The 19538-nt window shown below is 42.8% G+C and overlaps 1 protein-coding gene across 2 annotated transcripts in view; it reads left to right on the forward strand.

The window, feature by feature from the left end:
- htt (huntingtin) overlaps positions 1 to 19538 on the forward strand; it is a 165590-nt gene that overhangs the window by 93917 nt on the left and 52135 nt on the right. For both annotated transcript variants that reach the window (XM_055061449.2, XM_055061450.2), the window contains 6 exons: positions 6235 to 6458; positions 12665 to 12807; positions 14424 to 14658; positions 17881 to 17971; positions 18057 to 18160; positions 18232 to 18307. In XM_055061449.2, the coding sequence (XP_054917424.1) occupies positions 6235 to 6458; positions 12665 to 12807; positions 14424 to 14658; positions 17881 to 17971; positions 18057 to 18160; positions 18232 to 18307 (873 nt within the window). The remainder of the gene's footprint in view (positions 1 to 6234; positions 6459 to 12664; positions 12808 to 14423; positions 14659 to 17880; positions 17972 to 18056; positions 18161 to 18231; positions 18308 to 19538) is intronic.

A 19538-nucleotide genomic window follows, 5' to 3' on the forward strand; every position in this document is an offset into this window, starting at 1 on the left:
TAAGCTGTAAAAATTCATATAGCATTGTAAATATGTATGTATTATAGGTGTGCGAATACTGAATAGTAATTTCAAACTGAACATTGAATTGAAAAAAGAAAAAAAAAAAGCCGAATATCATAAAATATTAACATTTTTTGCAAAATTTAATGCTTACAAATTTTGGGAAAGAAAATATGGTGCTGCACATGCTTGGGTGCCTCCTAGCACAACACAAGAATGAAGCAAGCTATCAGTAACTTAGATATACAGTACGATCTACTCTTATTAAAGGGAATACCAAATTAGTTTGCCAGCATTGATTACAGCTCAGTTCTTCTACATGAAGATCTGGAAAACATTTTTTTATCAATAGAACTTCTGTTCGAATAGAATCAAGTGCTTTTTTCCCTCTGAAACTAATGAATTAATGTACATTCTCTTGTACTGAATACCAGTGAGGTTCGCACTTTAATAGTGGACCTGTGTTTTGTGGCAATCTTTTTATTGGTTGCATAGAAAGTTCTGCTTTCCAGTTTTTCTCCTAAATACAGAAAGGCTATCCTAACTCTACGGAAGGTGGGTTATTGTAAGGCCAATCTGTGCGACAGACGAAAGGACTGCACATCACATTGCTCGATCACCGCTCCGCATGTAGCCAGCGCTATCCACGCTGTTTCATTGTCAGGTTCGGTGTGATTTGCCACCTGTAAAAGATTCTGAAAATTGGAGGGTCACAGCAAGTTTGCGCAATACTCGCTATTACCCCCACCCCCCCTTTTTATCCGCCATCCTCACAGATGCATGCAACTGGCCATCACATGTTCGCAACCGCTGTGTAGATCGAAAGCTAGTCTTGTGACAGGTTGCAAAAAAAGGCCGATGTGGATCTACAAATGGCATAGAGAACGAGAGGCCACTGTATGGCGTGTTTAAAAGATGCAGCCATGAAGAACTTTATTGCAATCTCAAGCACTTGCTTTCATTTGCAAGGCGGTTTGTCAGCTTCTCAGTGTTGCACAACTGCTGCGAATAGATCGCATCAACTTGGCACCAAACCCCAACTTTAGTCACCGGTGCCCGATGAAGCAATGCCGATTAGGCCTAATGGCTTATACAGTGTCCTATACTGTATATGTCGTACTGTATACGACGTTTTTTCATGTGCGCCATCATATTGCTCTGCAGTGGTGCCATCTGTGGGCAGTTGGCATGCTGGCTTGGGCGAGCGCTCCGTTTTGCATGGCAGGTATACGTTCGCCGATAGTTTCTGGTATTTGTCTTCGCGTTCGCGCGGTCTGTTTAGCATGACGTGCATCTTCTATGCACTAAACGGTTCTGTGAGATGTACTGAAATGGTTGAAGTCGGTATGGCCGGACTTTCTGCTGGCATTGAGGCAGACGGAGCACGCAGCGCGATGTGTGCACACATATATTTGAGCCTACAATCAGCCTCGGAAATCAACTGTGTATTTCTGAATGTTCCATCCACTAATGTAACCTTATTGCAGTATTATCCTCTAGTTCTAAGCTGCAGTTTAGGAGAAATGAAACATACGCGACAATCATAACAGCGTGGGTACCGTTCTGCTACGTTAGGAGCTGTGCTGTTATACTTTGACAAGCGTTCAAACTGTTTGCTGCAGGTTACGTTGCGTGACTACTTGGTTCAATGGATGAGGTTTCCACCCATGAATAAAATAGTTTTGGCTAGTAATAGCAGCATACCTTACAGTCTGAATTAAGCTTGTCCAGGAAAGCGACCGTTTACGAACTGCGCGAGCATCCTAAGCAGTGGTAGGTGCTAGATTACAGATATCTTTGTTCTATGTAGCGCATGGTCCAAGCATACAACATCAGCGGCTATATCGTTATATATATCAGCGGTTATAATAATAAACATTGTGCGGCATGACTATGTGAGGTCATATTGCGGTGTTAGCCCGTTTTCTCTTGCTTTTTTCAAGAAAGAGGATGATAACCGAATTTCTTTTTTTTTTCGGTTGTGTTTGTTCCGTTCTCTACGATGCACTCACACGTATTACGGAAATTTTGTCCTCAAAAATAGCTATTGCATTCTTTTTATGCGATCCCTCTCATATAATATGGCTGTATACGGCCGAAAAGGCAATGCCGAAGCACACAGCTTATTTATGTATCGTGCTGGTTCACCAACCGCAGTGATCGCTGTGTTGAGCAGCGCCATCGGCCTCATGCAGGAAGACCAGCGTAGACATATAGTAATTTCAAGCCTACTAGACTTGAAATGCGGGAGAATGATGCTGGTTTATCACAAATATTTGATAGCGCCTGCCACTTAGATGTTTCGTGGTTGCCTTAGGTTGGCTGTGCACGAGCATGCACTCTTATGTTTTAGGTTTTACTCCCTACGCCAAGCGATCAGACAGTGAGCTGATTTACCATTTAATGCTGGTAATAAAGAGACACCGGTTTTCTTTGTTGAATTAAAACCGATATAAGCAAAATAGTACACAAAGTGTATGCACAACGCGACTGATAATGCGCGTACACCACAGCTGATTATGCGCGTCACATTTTTGCGCCCCCAAAACATTTTTCTGCCTACGGTAGTTACCGATGCACCGAAAGGCTTCCCTGACGACCTTATATGAACGGACATGGCATAAATTTCACAAAGTATGATCTAAAACATTCCGAAATCGTTCCACAGCGCGCGACAGCAATACTTTCAAGCAGCGCCATGCTGGATCGTCCAAGCCAGAGAGGAGGAAAGGCCCGCCGCGTGCCCTATCCTCCTCACCCAATGAAAAGGTCTATAGGTATACTGTAATGGCCTATACAGTGGTCATGACAAAAATTCACCGCTGGCCGATGTGGTAACTGACCACGAGCTGTCACGAAATGCTTGCCGGTAATATGTTCGTGCGGGTGGCTCATCAGTGATCGGTCCCGAGATTAGGCATGCAAGTTAGATTGACGGCTGTTGAAGCAGCTTGAAGTTCGTCGCCGCGCATTCAACATGACCTACGTGCCTATCAACGGCTAATCAGCTCATCTTCATACACGCTTTCGCACTTTACGAAATATGCACTGCTTTTCTTGCCATTCCCTCTGGACGTGTCGTGTTATCATTTCGATTGGTTCCATCAACCCACACAAACCTTGAACTGACAGAGTAGTATCCAGCTAACACAGCGCCATTCTGAGAATTGCGGCGGGGGGGGGGGGGGGGGGGGGGTACGATCCCTGCATCGGGCCAACTTCAGGGAGCGCTCAAAGAGACAAAGTTCACTACCGTGTCAGCTGGGGCAGCCCATCCATGGCACATTGAGCTCTCCTTTTGCGCTGAAAACGAAGCAAAACACTCACTTGGGTGGCATCGAGCACAAGGGGCTCCACTGCACAAATTGCGGCACTGCGGGGATCTCTACAGCAAATACATTAAAAAATCGAATGGTAGATATTTGATTCGCGAATCAAATTGTTTGAAGCTTCACTATTTGATTAGATTTGGTGATATTTGAGTATTCGCACACCCCTAGTATGTATATATAACTTGAAAAGGCAATTCTTGAATAGAAAGTGGTTCTCACTAAAGGTAGACGTAACGGCACTCATCAAAAGTGTCTGGTAAAGATTTATGTCAGTGGCAATTCAACCATGCTATTTGTGCCACTTTGCAACAATTATATTTATATGCGCTTCGCTGTGTCCACATATGTTTAATTTCTGCCTATTGCACTTATGTATGCTATTGCATCTCTTCAACCTTTCTAATAAAAATTTGTTTGCAAGAAGCATTTGCTGTTAAATTTAATTTTCACCTGATTTTTGCTGCTTGATGAACTTGAGTATATTTAACATTTATGGATTACGAATAATCCTAGATTAAAGCAAATTTGTTGTTGAATTCCTGTTTTTTAATGGTGGGCATTTAAAGATTGGACAGCACGCACTGTTTTCTGCACTTGGCAATGTGCTGTGCACATCTGAACCACCTCATGCAGCAGCACAATAGAGCGTTTTAGATTAGGGGACACAAGCTGCACCCAAGCATTGGGGGACACTACCTGCCGGGCATACAAAAGAACCCAAAGTGGGCACAGAATAGTGCAAAGAGCCCTTAATGGAGTTTGTGCCCCCAGTGTTGGGGTGCGGCTTTTGTCCCCTAATCTTAAGCTCTCCAATGTATGCTGATTTATTTTTGTTTTCACATAAACATGTCCGTTTTAGCACTACCATTGCAAATACAACTGTCAACCTTGAGCCTTCAGTGCTGACAGTAAAATTTGTGAAAAAGTGTATGATGTAATAAGGAATTACTTTTGCAATGCATCGGCACTGTTGCAAATAATGTTTCTGTTACGAAACAAATAGCTCCATAACAGTTTTTACAGCAAAGCTGTTAGTCTATAGTTAGTCGGTATTTTTCCTTTGCGCGTGCACGGTGCTCACACAAAAAGAAATGGCAGCTGGACGGCTTTGTGTTTGAGTTTCTGCGTAACGAAATAATGTTTTCTTGTTTATTTGAATCACAATCTGATGCTATCATGCCTGTAGGTTGTGTGTAAGTCGCACTTTATGAATTTTCTGACACCTTTTGAGAAATTCAATTAGTTCAATAATGCACCCTACTAGAATGAGGATGTGTGCTGTACTAACGGTACCCGCAGCCACTCAGACAGGCCTCAAACAGCAGCTGAAACGGCATCTGAAGAAGTTTTTTGTCTTTCAGTTTCCACGTAACAGATTTATGTTTTCTTGTATATTCAACTAACAGTCCGAAGCTATCATGTCTGCAGCTTGTGTGTAAGTCGTACTGTGCGCATTTTTCTGATGCAGCTTACTTTTAGGTATTTTATTCATTTAGGGCCTAGAAGAATGAGCATGCATGCTGCGCTTCCGCACACATGCATGCGCGTGTGACATACATCACATGTGGTGGTGGTGCCTGTTGTTGCGCCTCAGGGTGATCCTACCGCTTGCCACTGGTTTGTTGTGCCCCTCTGGGCGATCCCTCCGTTAGCAACCAGCTTGTTGCATTTGAAGGCGATCCCACTGCAAGCGACCTGTCTCACGAAGCTCTACCGACATTCCTTATTGGGTAGCGTGGCATTGTCGGCGAGCTGCAGGCCTCCGGTAGACGATGGCGACCGAGCAAAGGCGAGACGACGTTTTGCTAGTGCGAAACTTGCACTGTTTTATTCCATGGTAGTTGAAAGAAAATAAGAAGAGAATGAAGTAACAAGTATGAAGTACATGGCATGAAGTATCTCTCACAAGTACATTTCGGAGCTCCTTAAATAGGCGCTCCTACAATCGTGTGGGCGGGATCTTGCTTGCGTCGATGACACGTGACAGGCAGAGAGAGAAGGCCCCTCCTCCTGCAATACCAGGCACGGGAAGGAGAAGTCGATCCTCTTTTCGACGAATCTGAGAGGAGCGGAAGAGTGAATGACCTCTCCGGCGCTTGTGGGCTCCGGCGCAGGGGGTAGAGTGAGGGGACGAGGCAAGCACACCCGAAGCCACGACCATGAAACGGGAAGGGGATGACGTAGCCCCCACGGTGCCCGTCCACGTTGAGAAGGGAAGGGGATGACGTCGCACCCACGGTGCCCGTCCACGTTGAGAGGGGACGAGGTAAGCACACCCGATGCCACGACCATGAGAAGGGAAGGGGATGACGTCTCACCCACGGTGCTCGTCCACGTTGAGGAGGGGGAGGGGATGGCGTATGGCCCATGGCGTCAGGCCATACCTAACACTGTGTAACGTCATGTAACGTCGGTTGGGCTTGCCGGACATCGGCAACAACTTCACTGTACATCTGCTTTTACAGGATGGAATTGAGGTGCTTTCTTTTCTTTTCTTTTTTTTTTTTTCTGCTCTATAACTCTAATGGGCTGTATTCATAGATGGCCATTTTTCCTAAGGAAGCCGAGCACCAGTTGTAGTAAAATCGTGTAGTATTTGGTCATAACCATATGTTTGCAGAAAATGATGTGCAATTTCTCTAACCAAATGTTTTTCATCGTTATACAGAAGCACTTAATTTGTATTTGTAAACTCAAAACAACAATCACACAGCCCTGGCACTGCAAACACACACACACAAACACTTGCACACCAATGTTAAAAATGTTTAGTGCTTGATACTTAGGGAAGCAGCCTCTACAGACATGTATGATTGTGTCTAAGGCAAACACAGAATTGCATTGAGTGTGTAGCTGGGCTCCTGGCGAGCTTTTGTGGTATGGAAATGCTTTGACACAGGTGGGTGCCGAGTCTCAGGCTGGCTTTCGGGCTGAGCGTTGGATGTGTCTAGTGCTGATGAGCCTGCGTGTACTGCTGGCCTACACGAAGGAGGAGGTGGTACTCTCCCGGCTGGCTGACCTTCTGCTGCCCTTGCGAGTCCCTCATGCCCTGGCACCTGAGGCTCTCTTTGACCCACTAGACATTGACTCTTTAGGTGACAACATGGAAAAGGCTGTAGCAAGGTGGGTGGACCTTTTTTGTATAGCGGATAGCCACAAGTAGGTAGTGTGCAAATAGTAATTTTCGAGACCAAATAGGATACGATTCGAAGAGTGTCAGAAGCAAATCGAATTGAATACTTTTCAAATAGTTTTCAAATGAGGAACAGCCGTTCTCACCATCAATCTTCACATCCTACCTAGTATATTCACAACGGGAGCAAGTTTCTGTCATTACATTGCATGTTATGAAGCTTTGTTTATTAAAAGCTAAGATGGAGCATAAGGAGCAAGCAAGCAGTTTATTTGTATACACAGGACTCATCGTTGAGTGTGAATGATAGTGGTTTAGCCAGGAAAGCCTGGCTCCCTGAGTGACATATTCCATGCTTTCCTACATATCTTCCCATGTTTTATGTATACCATGGCTGCCAGGATGGAATTTATTGCACAGTTGGCAACTTGAACTATTCAAAAGTTATTAGAAAAATATTGTTAATATCAGCTGCAGTGGCTTAGCAGCTATGGTATTGCAATGCTAAGCACAAGGTTGCGGGATCAAATCCTGGCCGCGGTGGCCACATTTCAGTGGCAGTGAATGCAAAAATACTTGTATCCTGTTCATTGAAGGCCCGTTAAAGATCCCCTAGTGGTCAAAATTAATCCGGAGTCCTCCACTACGGCATTCCTCATAATCAAATCGTGGTTTTGGCACGTAAAACCCCAGAATTAAAAATATTTGTAATATTTATGAATAGTGACTATTCGATTCAAAGACCAAATAAAATAGGGCATTATTCAATTTGCCATTTGAAAGTTTTGAACATTTTCATTACCCTAGCCACAAGTTTAGTTAGCTGGCTACTCACAGCAGCTGAAGAAGTGAGGGCAAAGTAGCTTCTTAGCAGTCTGTAGTTTAGTTACAAGATAAGAGTGCTGTAGCAAGCACATCTTGAAGGGAATTTGTATGCATGTGCCAGCCAAACATCTTTACTCATTCTATTTCCATCTCTGCTCCTCTGTCAGGCAGAGTGTTGGCATTAATCTCAAGGCCAGGGAAGTATTTTTTAAGGTTCAAAGTTTATTGCTGTGGCCATGGAGAAGTTGAGAAAACATTTGGTTTGGCATATTATTGTTGGGGCAGCTATGTTACTACTCACAGTGGGTTCACAAGGAGGTTCTATATTAGTGACATGCGGATAACCTCTCCCCTTATCTCTCTGCGTAGTCCCCCATGTACTGTGTGGGCATGCATTTGCACTGTCTCCTTCGTACCAATGTTGCTAGTTGGTATTCTGGCATGCCCTCTTAATGCCTTTGACAGGTGTATGGAAAATGTTTTTGTTAAAGATGAAGAGCAAGCAGTACATGCTTTTGTAAAAAGAGCTTCCCTGAATTCTAAAGTTACAATCAGAGTATCAGTAGTCTATTTTCTCATTCTATTGCTAACTGAAAGTTACTCAAATTCAAAGAAATTTGACCGTTGTAGTGCAACAGAAATCAGTTGAATTCCATATAAGCCAACACAACTGCTTCACTCGCAACTACTATATTGATATTACTGTATGTTGCTGTTGGAAAATTCAAGTGATATTAGGTACAAGCTGGATGTGAGAGCAATGATTGTCAGCATGTTTGTTGTATTGATGGTAAACATAATTCTTATGCTCTTCTTGAGCCTCGTTCTCGGCTAGAATGCTGTATTATGCCAAGTTATGTCACAGAACAATTTGTTCTACATCTCGCATACATCTCACGTAATATACACAAAGCAGTAAAACAGCTAAAACATTTTCGCTTGTAAGTGAAGTTCTTGCCATTAAGGGGGGACATGGGTCTTGGAGACAAACAAATAAATAAATAAGTATATTCTTCATTTTTTTTTAAATCTATATATTATGGCGTATCTGCTGGCAAAAGCTGGCACAAAATGACCTGTCATTAAAGGGGGGGAAAAAATGAGAAAAACGTATTCATATTTCTAAATACTAAGTTTTGCCATGAAAGCACTGCATGAAAATGACCCGTTTTTTGTCGTTCACAATTCCAAAACCACTTATCATAGCTAGGCCATTCTGGTCTCATTGGAAAAAGCACATTTCCAGCTTGCTTTCTTGTCAAAAAGGATCCTTCAGTGCTGCTTCAGCAGAAATTTGCCTGGTTCTATAGTTCGAAATTTATATTTTTGCACTCTTAGTTTTTTGCATCTTTCTAAAAAATATATATTTTTTTTCCAAGTCGCAAATTTTGGGAGCAACACTGTCTCTCTCCTACTCATTCAATTCTCCTCATTTTTTCTTTTTTTTTTTAACTGAATGCTAGAGAGTCTTAAAGTGCAGAACCCCTGTGATATAGTATTTTAGGACATGTTACATTTTTAAACCTTGTTGAAATCACCAACAACAATTCACACATGCAATGTTGCAGTTTAAGAATTTCGTAACTTCGTCTAAAATGTAGATTCAAACATTAAAATGCCAATTTACACTCTTTAAACATTCAAAAACATACCGGCTTAATTTTAGCTCTCAGGCTGCAATACAATTTTTGCAACTCGCCTCCCAAATTTATTACTAAATTTTTTTTAACTTTCTGTAGGATTGACGTAGCAAAAAGCTAATTGCACATTTGCAGTCAGCACACAAGCTTGAATGTTTGCTGAAATTTTCAGTTGTCTAGATAAAACAACAAAAATGTTATTCCCGGAACCCATGACACCCCTTAAAGGGCCCCTCACCAGGGGCTGTATTCTGTAAAAGTTCGCTTTGGAGCCGGTTCAGTCTGGCTATTACATCAAGGTGACGTCACTCGGAGAAAGAGTGGAACGTGGCGGCGCGAGGGAGACCAATGAACGAGCGGCGTTCTGCCGTAAGGTCACATCATCATTTTTGTTTGTACTTTGGGGACGATATAGTAATTGAAGTGTGTTGTTAGCTTGGTAAAAAAAATATTTGTTTGTATACGACACTTGCACATTTAATTTCCAGTAATAACTGAGCTTCCGACGCGGACAGCTAGTGGTTTAATGTTATCTGCGTTGTTTTATTCATTTTTTGTCGCTAGGTGGTGCGCCATACATTAAGCAATCAACGTAGTTCTTTGCGTGTAGGTCGTGGCTCTAATAGGATTTCGTTTAGCCGTGGCTGAGCTTCTTAAGGTGCATGATTGCAATGAGAGTTCCGTTCACACATACCACAACTTCAAGAATCTTGCCGCGGTCAAGGAAGCGTTCTTGACTGCAGCTTTCTCCTGCAGCGTGGAGAGAAATCTTGCACCCCTTTTTCTTTTCCCTCAACCGTAATGGCCCTAGCAATGGCAGTAATGATGCGACTGACTGACGGTAGCAACAACCCAATAGCTTCTACATTCGAGACGCACTGCTGAAAACAACCCGTAGCAAAAAAAAAAAAAAAACACATAGCGCGCAGAACATTTACGTTGCAATGTGAACGCTACTAAACCTTGTGGTCCGTGATATTCTAGCTCATCGCAAATCCATCGCATTCTGTTACTGGGGCGCCTAAAATGTCTTTGGAACTCTCCTTCGCTCATGTCGAATGCGTCACGCCGTTACCTCTCATTGTGCCGTTGTCTTTGGCCAACGCTCTCCAGCAACACAACCAAAGAAGCGACTATTGGCGCCCCTCTCATCGCGCCGGCCAGCGCGAGACTAGCAGACAGCCACGGTTGCCCTAGCAACCCTCGATATGCTCGCGACCGCATGCAACCCTCAAGCGAACCACTTCTCCATGGTTCCTCTCCTAGCAGATGACTGGTTCCTTTCCAGATGATTGACAACCTGTGTGGCGATAACAAAATTTGTTGTCATGCCCACAAGGGATGATGACAATGAAGTGCTGACCAATGGCGTTCATAAGAGCGAACCGGTTTCAAAGTGAACCGTTACAGAATACGGCCCCAGGTTTGGCCATTTTGAGCTCACAAGCACAGTGCATACAATGCACGCTAACAATGGTGTCTACTAAGTATTAGATGCCTGCTCCAAGCTGGAAAGTCAACATATATAGCACAAGTGTGCCTACGTACATGTCAGTGCTCTGACATCACTTGTAGTGGCACGGGACTTTGAAAGTTTTTTAAGGCAACTGCCTTTACCATATTTACTCGCATCTAACAAACTTATTTCCTGATAAAATGGGTCCAAAAATCGCATGCGCGTTATAATCGAGTACAACCCTAAATCTATGTTACCATGTCGCCATCGGCATTTCAAAATGGCCGCCTTATACCCGCTTTAAGCCTAGCTGCCGTAGCTTCCTCCATGTGCTGTAGTACGTATGCTTAGGTTAGTGCACCGTGCATCTTCCCATTTTCTGCGTTTGCTCTATCATCATGGAAATGCCTACTGCGAATACACGCCAAGCGTTCATGACGATGCTGCAATTAAAAGTAAAGTGAACATGTGTGCGGAGACGGGCGGAAATCGGGCCGCATCACGGGCGTTTGGAGTTTCCGAAACTTATGTGCGGGACTGGTGCAAACAGGAGAGGCGTTCTACTCCTATGGCTGCTGCATAAGCACGGCTGCGTGGCCCCTATCTTGAAAGCGATCTGCAATATGGAGACAGTCTACGCATCTAGGCGCACTGCGCTGTGTTCTCGTCGCTTAGTTCACGTTGAAGCGAGAAGCCCCACAAAGGTCAATTCGCTCGCTTCTGCTACCGCACCTTCTCACTCCAGCATTCTCATAAAAAGTTTCCGCGGTCATTGAGTGAGACATGTTCATGTTTGCTTGTGCATGCGTGACACCATGCTTGTTAATTTAGTTAGGAAGCGAATGTTTAAAAGTTTATGCAACTGATAAAACTACTATCCTTACTTTTCGTATAGCTGCCTACTAATTTGCTATCACAATCAATGCTTCGCCTTTCCGGCGAAACTGCTACATTTTTTATTAATCGCAACTATAGTGTGTTAGGAGAAAATCTTCGTTTTTCCAAATGAGAGAAAATTGTATTTCTGTATGAAAGAATGAGTTGTGTGGTACTGTAAAATACTTTTTTTTTTATGTCACGGCAAACGGGTGCGCGTTACAATCGAGGGTTTTATTTTATTTTTTCACGGAAGAAGGGTGCTTGTTACAATCGAAGGCACGTTACAATCGAGTAAATACGCTATTTGTTTGATCTCTTGCTTCAATAAACGAACTAAACTTTAGAGAAATAAGAAAACCTACAAATCAAATGTCTGCATGTCTTTGTTTTCCTTCGTACCGTAGCAAGACAGAAACTTCCGTTTCATCTGCTTATTCCCATGTTGTGCAGTCGCGCGCACAGAGAGCGAAACTATGTCATTTTCTACCACGTTCCAGTGCGTGATCATGCTCTCTGATCTGCTTACGTCTGCCTCAGTGTTCATGTAGCACTGACTTATACCACTAGTCAGGTGCTCTCGTGCATAGCGTGCAAGATTGTGTGCTGTTAAAATGAGACAAATGCAACAGCTCGCACGAGAGACTGTCAGCAGAAGTGCATCGCGCTGCAAAAAAAGCATGTGAAAAAAAAAAAGGTGGGGCTCATGACATATGTGTCACGCGATCTTCCAGCTCTGGTATAGTTCTTAGAATGCAAGGAAGGAATTTTGCTTGCGAAGGCTAGACGCGGGCAAGTGGAAAGAGTCTTATGTTGATGGTGACGCTCGCCTCCTGAAATCATAGGTTCACGGCACTGAAATATTTCTATCTCAGCTATTATTTAAACCATTTTGAAAAATTATTGTGGTAGAACGCTCCCTAGACTGCACATAACAACTTCCAGTGTATAACCAAATTTGCTATGTGTCCTGGGGAGGGGCCCTTTAAATTCACACAAATATCATCGGTTTAGTTGGAGGTTAGTTACAGTGCCCTAGTAAAATATTGGTTTGCATTGTTGCAGAAATAAAATCAGATCTTGACCAATGACAGCTGTTAAAAGATTAAAGCATTTTTCACTTGTGCGCTAGAGGTTAACAAACCAGGCTGATCATCATTGTGAACAAGCTGTGAACCTGACTGTCATATGTAAGCGAAAAAATCCTTCAGATTACAATTGGTGCCTGCGTTCATGACCTGCATAATGATAATTTCTAGCAAGATGAATTTAGGCTTACCCTTGACTTCATTGGTCTAGCAATTTACGTTACTGGTGGTACTTTACCAGTTAAATGTGGCGTTGAAAAGAATAGAGAGTTGCTTGTATTATTTCTAAATTTGCTTCCCGTTTATTCTAGGTACCTGATTCAAGTTGTCAATGTCTATGGCAAGCATCTTTGCAAAATTCTGCTTCAGTCTCCACCCACAGGCACGGACACAGTTTTCCCCTTTCAACAGATGTCCAGTCTGTTGCTTTACCTTACGCACATGTTCCAGTCAGGTAAGAACTTCTTCATAACTCATGCTAGATAATCTGTTGTGCAAAAGACTTAACTCATGTACTTGAGCAATTAGTATTGTAGCATTTGCAGTATGTAACCAAGTCTATGGAAAATGGACTGCATTCTTGTAAGCAATGTGAATTCAGGTTTTATGGTTGCGGCATTACTCCATTTTAAAGAAAGGTTATGCACCATAGCAAATATTTGATTGGCTTGTATTAAATTTCCAACGGAGTAATGCCTTACAAGGCAGAAAGGGCAGGTTAGCTGGAAGCTCGCGCTAGTTAAAGAACTTGCAGAGAGGGAAAGAAGCAGGAAGGATGGCACAGCTGTTGAAATTTTAGACATTGAAATAAATTAAAAGGATATAACAAGCCTTGCTCTTCCAGCGTAGTGTCCTTTTTAGTACTTTCTCTCTCTCTCTCTCTCTCTCTCTCTCTCTCTCTCTCTGTGGGGGGGGGGGGGGGGGGGGCATGTGTGCGTGTGTGTGTAAGATAGTACTGTCGATTTGCATGCAAGGTCTTGCCCTTGCCTTTTGATCGTATGCTAAGTGAATGCTCTCTTTTTATTCGGCTTGAATTACTGAACTTTTGCATACAAGTACTATGTTAGATTTCTCTCTGTTAATTTTTTTTTATTTTATTATTATTTGGGTGCTTAAAAGGAAGTCTTGCACGAGTGCTGCTGACATTATATTACAAGGCAACTTTGCTGTGGCAGTTAATTATGATTTCAAATAAAAAGGCATTCCCATTACTGTTGTAAAAATGAAGATGACTTCTTGTACTCTCATTTGCTGTTCACACATTCTGACACTTGTTTGCTGAGCTTGGTCCCTGGAAACCACCACAGCAACTAACATGGGCTTGCTAGAGGTAATCTCATGCACAAGGCTGCATCCTTCCTTCCTGGCCCTCTGTCACATGCACAAGTGCATGCCATTGGAACAGACTGTGATTGGTCTTCCAGCAACCTTTCTCTTCCCTCATTAGGTGGTCCTCGCCCCAGCGGGTAGTAACTGCTGTGTGAGCTTTGTATGATTGACTAGCACACCTCACGCACTGGAGACAGGCCATAGAAGCATGAACCCACCCAAGCTAAGCAGTGTGTAAGCTGCGGCAAGCTTCATTCACTTACTCCAGAGCTCTCTCGAGAGAGAGGTCATAAAAAGATCAGTCAGGGCTTGTCCCAGTGTCGTGTGCCCTCATGTGCAACTTGAGATGAATAAGGACAAATGTGGCTTGTACAGAAAATTAATACCAGCATGCCAGCTATGTTTTTGAAAGTCAAGAGGGACAAATGGCCTTCGCATGCAAACAAGGCATCTCCATCCACCCATTGTATAGGCAGTACGATGTGGAAGTAGTATGTTAATGCAGTTTTGAATATGTTCCTGGAAAATTAATGTTGGCATCTACCTGAGCATAACCGTAAACAGACGTTCTTAAAATTGTTCTCGTCTCTCTGCTGCCTAAACATGGCTACTTTTCCCTGCTGTGCCAGATAAAATATTGGAAGGAAAGAGATGGGAAGCATTATTTATACAGTCCAATTGGAAAATATCTAGAAGGGTATTCACTGCTCATTCCTCTTTCTGCTTCATGTACTCGCACAGGGAGTTTCTGCCGTGTAGCCACAGCTGCGATGCAGGCTGTGCATGCTGAGTCCAGTGCGGGTACGGAGGTGTGCGGCATTGAGGAAATCAACCAACACTTCTTGTCGCTGGCTTACTCTTACCCTACCCTGAGTGTGCAGTGGTGCAACATCCTTGCCCTACTCAATTATGGCGAGCAAGGGTTCTGGTCCAGGGTGCTCTGGCCAAGCATGGGCAGCACTGTCAGTGCAGCTGGGTAGGTCAGCATCATGACTCCTATGGATTCAAAACAAGTATTGTTCCTAATGTACTCACCTGCTTTCAAAAAGTGGTGAGGAAAAACCATGTGCCTGCTCCCCAACGTAAACATGCAATTAAGGGTACAGAGAACACAGTCCTTAAGTGAAGCTCTGCACATAGCCAATCAAATAGTTGTGAAAGGTTTATTACATGGAAATAAAAATATAAAACAGTTCATATATAATTTTATAAGGTCACATGCTTTTCTTGGTGCACTTCTTTGTGGCCACTGACATGTAGGGCTAATCTCATCATATGCTAGTTGCAGCTGGTACTGGTGCTTATTTCTCCAATGTACCGGGGCTGAAAATACATACTCACTAGTAGAAGATGGTCAAGCATGAGTAACATGTCCGTAACATCGCTGAGTTGAAGAGCTACAAAAAAATTGAAATAGGAGAAGAGGCTGACATGAATTTACTTGGTTGCTTACAGAATTTAAAACTTTTACAGAGTAGCTGTTATTGCAATGTAAGATGTGGTAGAGAATGTCCCTTCCATATGTGCCCTCCAAATTTTGACAAAACTGTATTGAGAGAACCATTGGGACTAGCTAGCACAGTGAAATTTGTATGTCATGAGTGATGTGTAGGCAAAGTTGGGTATATGTGTGGCAGTTAGCCACATTAAGGAAAATTACTAAAATTCCGATATTGCACATTGGAGCTCTCAACAGTGTGTTGTTTCAGAACACTTGGTCATATCAAGAAGAAACTTGGTAGGCATAAAGCATGTCATAGGAAAAGCACGCTGGAGAAACTTCAGAGCTGCAATTGCTTTGAGGGCACCATAGGAAACTATCAAAATTGTACTTATTGGGGCTCTTGTCTACAATTGCTTTGAAAATAATTTTTTTCTTATTACAAACTAGCAAGTATATCATTAAGGGTGCATTGGGAGGAATGTAAGGGACACATTTTGAGGTTGTATGTTTTTATTGAGGGCACTCTAAGAAATTTGGAAACTGATGTCAAGGTCTTTAAAATGTGCCTTTGAGCAGCAGCGCATTAAATTCTGGAATTCTTGCTATAAGCAAACAATGCAACATTTCTGCTTGAAACTTTCCATGTGTATGCAGGAGACCTTCTTTGCTTAGAAAGGTACTGCGAAATGTACATTTTTGTGTTAATTTGACAGTGGTAATTGTAAGCAGTCGTGCATTCGATGCCACTTGCAACTCAACATCTGTGGCTCAACAGCTGTGGCTCAGCATTTCCTTTGTTACTTCATTTTCTGTAATTTCATTTTTGCATGAAAGAAACTGCAAACAGTCCTCAAAATTAAACTTCCACTATTTTTACTTAGGAAAACAGCAATGTAAATAAATAAAACCATGCTCTAATAAAACAAGCTTTCAAAGCAAAATACCCTACATTCCAAGTAGCTTGAAACTCTCCGAGTGTTATGTAACCACATCTTCACATTACATGCATGTGCTTAACTGCACTGGTACTTGGAAAATACATATTCTCCTTTACTCTGAATGTCACATGACTACAGCAGACTTCTGTTAATTTGACTCCCAATTATTTCAATTTCTCAGTTCACAGCAATATTCCCATTTTCACAGCAATTTCTATGAACTCGGCATGTCCACTTAGTTTTTCTTCTATTACATAGACAGCTGCAGTGCCAGCATTTAAAATCCGAGCTTAGTATTTCGCACCTCAAAGGCCATGTTGATTCAGTCTCCGCGGTCTCCAACATAGACGGCAGCCATTTTGTTAGTGCTGGAGGGGCACATTTATTGCGATTTTTGTTTTCTATTACATAGATGGATCCACTTTTTCAGCGCTCAAAAACATCATTTTTGGAATCGCGCACTTTTTGGGCCTTTTGGCAGATTTGGAACAATGGCGGCTGTCACTGACAGCTCGCACATGAGTTGTGCATGCAAAAGAAAGCCGCTGCTCGACTTTGACAGTGAAAGTCAGAGTAAAAGCTATGCGCTAGAGTTTTGCTCTTCGAGCGAAGAGGATGACGATAATCTTCTCATCGCTTCTTCTAGCGAAAGTGATGATTCGCAAAGCTCTCTGCACCGTTCCGTGCTATAGAAGTTTCACACAATTCATGACCTGCCTTAGAAGTGCAAGAATGCACAAAAAACTTCCTTTGTTCAAGAACTTTGCTTCGTGGAATAGTTGATATTGAAACAGGATAAAGAATTATTCCTCATTTCTAACTGTACCATTTGTGGCACTGACTAGTACCTAGATATTGCATAGTGAAGATGTAAAATGAGGTTTTCACTTTTAAAACATGTAGCAGATTGGTTGAAAAAGCTTTCGAAGGGTTTTCAAAGGAGTGAAGTTTGAAAATAAGGCATAAAATAAATGCAAAATAAGGTCAAGTATGGTGAAAATAATAAAACACTTAAAGGGTTAACTCGATCCCAGCCGAAGGCCTCGGCCAGTGCTCATGCATTTCTATAGGCCCCCACTTTCGTTATTTCGATCCTACAATTGGCCTTCACCGGATAATTCCAACTTGACCTGTCAGCATGAATGTGCCTGGTTCCTATGGTGACCCCGATAGTGGCCCCTTTAGTAGTAGCAGTGTCAGTCTCAGTGGAGCTTAGGGGAAAGTGAATGTGTTGAACACACATCATCTTTCATCGAAAATGCCTATTTTCGGCCTGCTTTAGGAAGATTTTCAAGCAGTAACTGTAGCTCACAGTGTCTGATTATGATGTTTAGCCGTGTTCTTTTTTTTAATATGTATAATGAAAATTGGGCTGCAATTTGTCTGCACAGTGAAGTCGGACACGATACCAAAGTATGATTTACCTTGAAACGTGGATGTATTGTGGCGAAGCAGACTTTAGAAAACCGGATGCCATTGTGCAACACATATTAGACCCTTGCCCATTTTTCTTGCCAAAAAAGCGGCTGTGTGTTAAATTTCTACTTCATTTAGGCGCTTTAATGTCATTTCTACATTAGTTTCCTGCTTTGGAGACATAGAAAGTGGGCAAGCATATGATTTAGGGGTGTGTTAGAATCAAGGAAATACTGACAAATGAATCAGCAGTGCATTTTAGCATTTTTTTCTGCATCTTGTTTAATTTGACCTGCCAGATAATTCAATCATTTTTGTTAGTCGCGTCAGGGTCAAATTAATGGAAGTTGATTGTATTAATTATTTCTTGTGGTCTTGGACATTTCCTTTTCTTTTACAGAATGGCCCGTAGAAACCTCAACACACCTTCTCATTCTTGCAATTTTGAGCTGGTATCTCAAGCAGGGCTCATCCTTCTCTGTGATTACCTGGTGAGGGTTGCTTCGAATTATGTAGAAGGCTGCTTCACTTTAAAAAAAAAACAGTTTCACGCACTTACTACCACTTTTTTTCCAGTGTGAAAACATATACGATGCTGAACCTATGACCTGGCTCATTGTCAACCACGTGAGTGAAATCATACGGCTGTCTTCAGAGCCACCTGTCTCTGATTTCATAAGGTTTGTAAAACTGGTGAATCTGACTGGGCAGCTTTGTGTGTGTCGCCTTGCATGGTCCTTTTTTTTTTCAGTGTCATTCATCGAAACCCAGCAGCAAGTGGCCTTTTTGTTCAAGCAGTGCTTACTCGCTGTGAGACAAAAAGCTCGGTGAGGGCCTTTTGTGAACTCAGTTCTTACAGTTAACAAGACAGGGCATCCTGTTTTATGGTGTTCAAAATTTGGAGTATAACCATGAGGCTCCATTTTATGAGTCTGTAATCAAGGACAAATCACACAAAATACTGAAATGACCTCCATAAAAATAGAAACCATTTCAATATCTTGGGGTCCTCAGTGGTGGAACAGCTGTGCCCAGTGTGCGAAATTGCGCCGAGAGCGATCCTTTGCACCATCCTTCACCAAAACGGCATGTTAGCAGAAAATTGTGCCCACCCTGCGCCAAAGCATGCAAAAGAGCCATGCCCTACTTCCGTCTATGCTTCGCCGCTAGCAAAACTGAAATCAAAATCAACAGCATGCTGTAATCATCATCATCATTGAAGGAAGCAGAAGCCCAGCCTCAGAGTTTCTCACTGTATAGTGCTGTACCGTCTTGCTGGCACTTTATTTTGGTGTTCATCGAACCCGTGTGGTTCCGCGGGGTTTGCATAAGGAGGATGTCACATTCTAGGATTAAAGGTAAGCTATGTCGATGTTTATGGGGGATAGCGGGCCTTTGCAAAAGAGCCGCTGCGATCAGAATCGTACATGGTGCATATTTAAGAATAGTCTTAGAGAATGAAATACATGGTGAGAGCTGCCATTTCAGTGGGTGCCGCCATGTTCTTTGATGCAAAACTTTTGCATAGAGTTTGGGTCACTGCACTATTTCGGTAAAATAGCGTCGCCAAAAACCGTATTTGTGTCTTGCACATGCACAGTGGCGCTGACGCTTTTTTTTTCCCTGCCACAGAATCTTTGTGGCTCCTATTCGAAAACTTCCTAATGTGCATGGCATGACATGAGTTTATTTCATGATGTCATGTTCAGTGCGGGTGTGCATATTGGATTGGTCTTGTGGTGAGCCTTTGCCCACAGGCCGTGTCTGTCGCACTGCGTTGCATCGTGGGTTAACAAACACGCTTTGTTGACAATTGGTCTGTGGTGCCTTCTCTACGCCGTATCGATGGACACGGCCCTAGCGCCATTTGTGCATAGCAGTGTGGAAGAGTGTCGCATTGTTTTATGACTGCGCTTGCAGAGTAAGCTTCGCGCAAGCCCGTCTCTACAACATGTCGACTATATCAGTTAAAATTTGCATGGTATATGGTAAGCACACTAGCGTTGGAACCTGCGCCAGAAGTGCTTGCTGCTGCTCCAGGACCTGCGCCGAAAGGTG

The sequence above is a fragment of the Dermacentor andersoni genome, chromosome 1, assembly GCF_023375885.2.
Source record: "Dermacentor andersoni chromosome 1, qqDerAnde1_hic_scaffold, whole genome shotgun sequence".
NCBI classification, from domain to species: Eukaryota; Metazoa; Arthropoda; class Arachnida; order Ixodida; family Ixodidae; genus Dermacentor; species Dermacentor andersoni.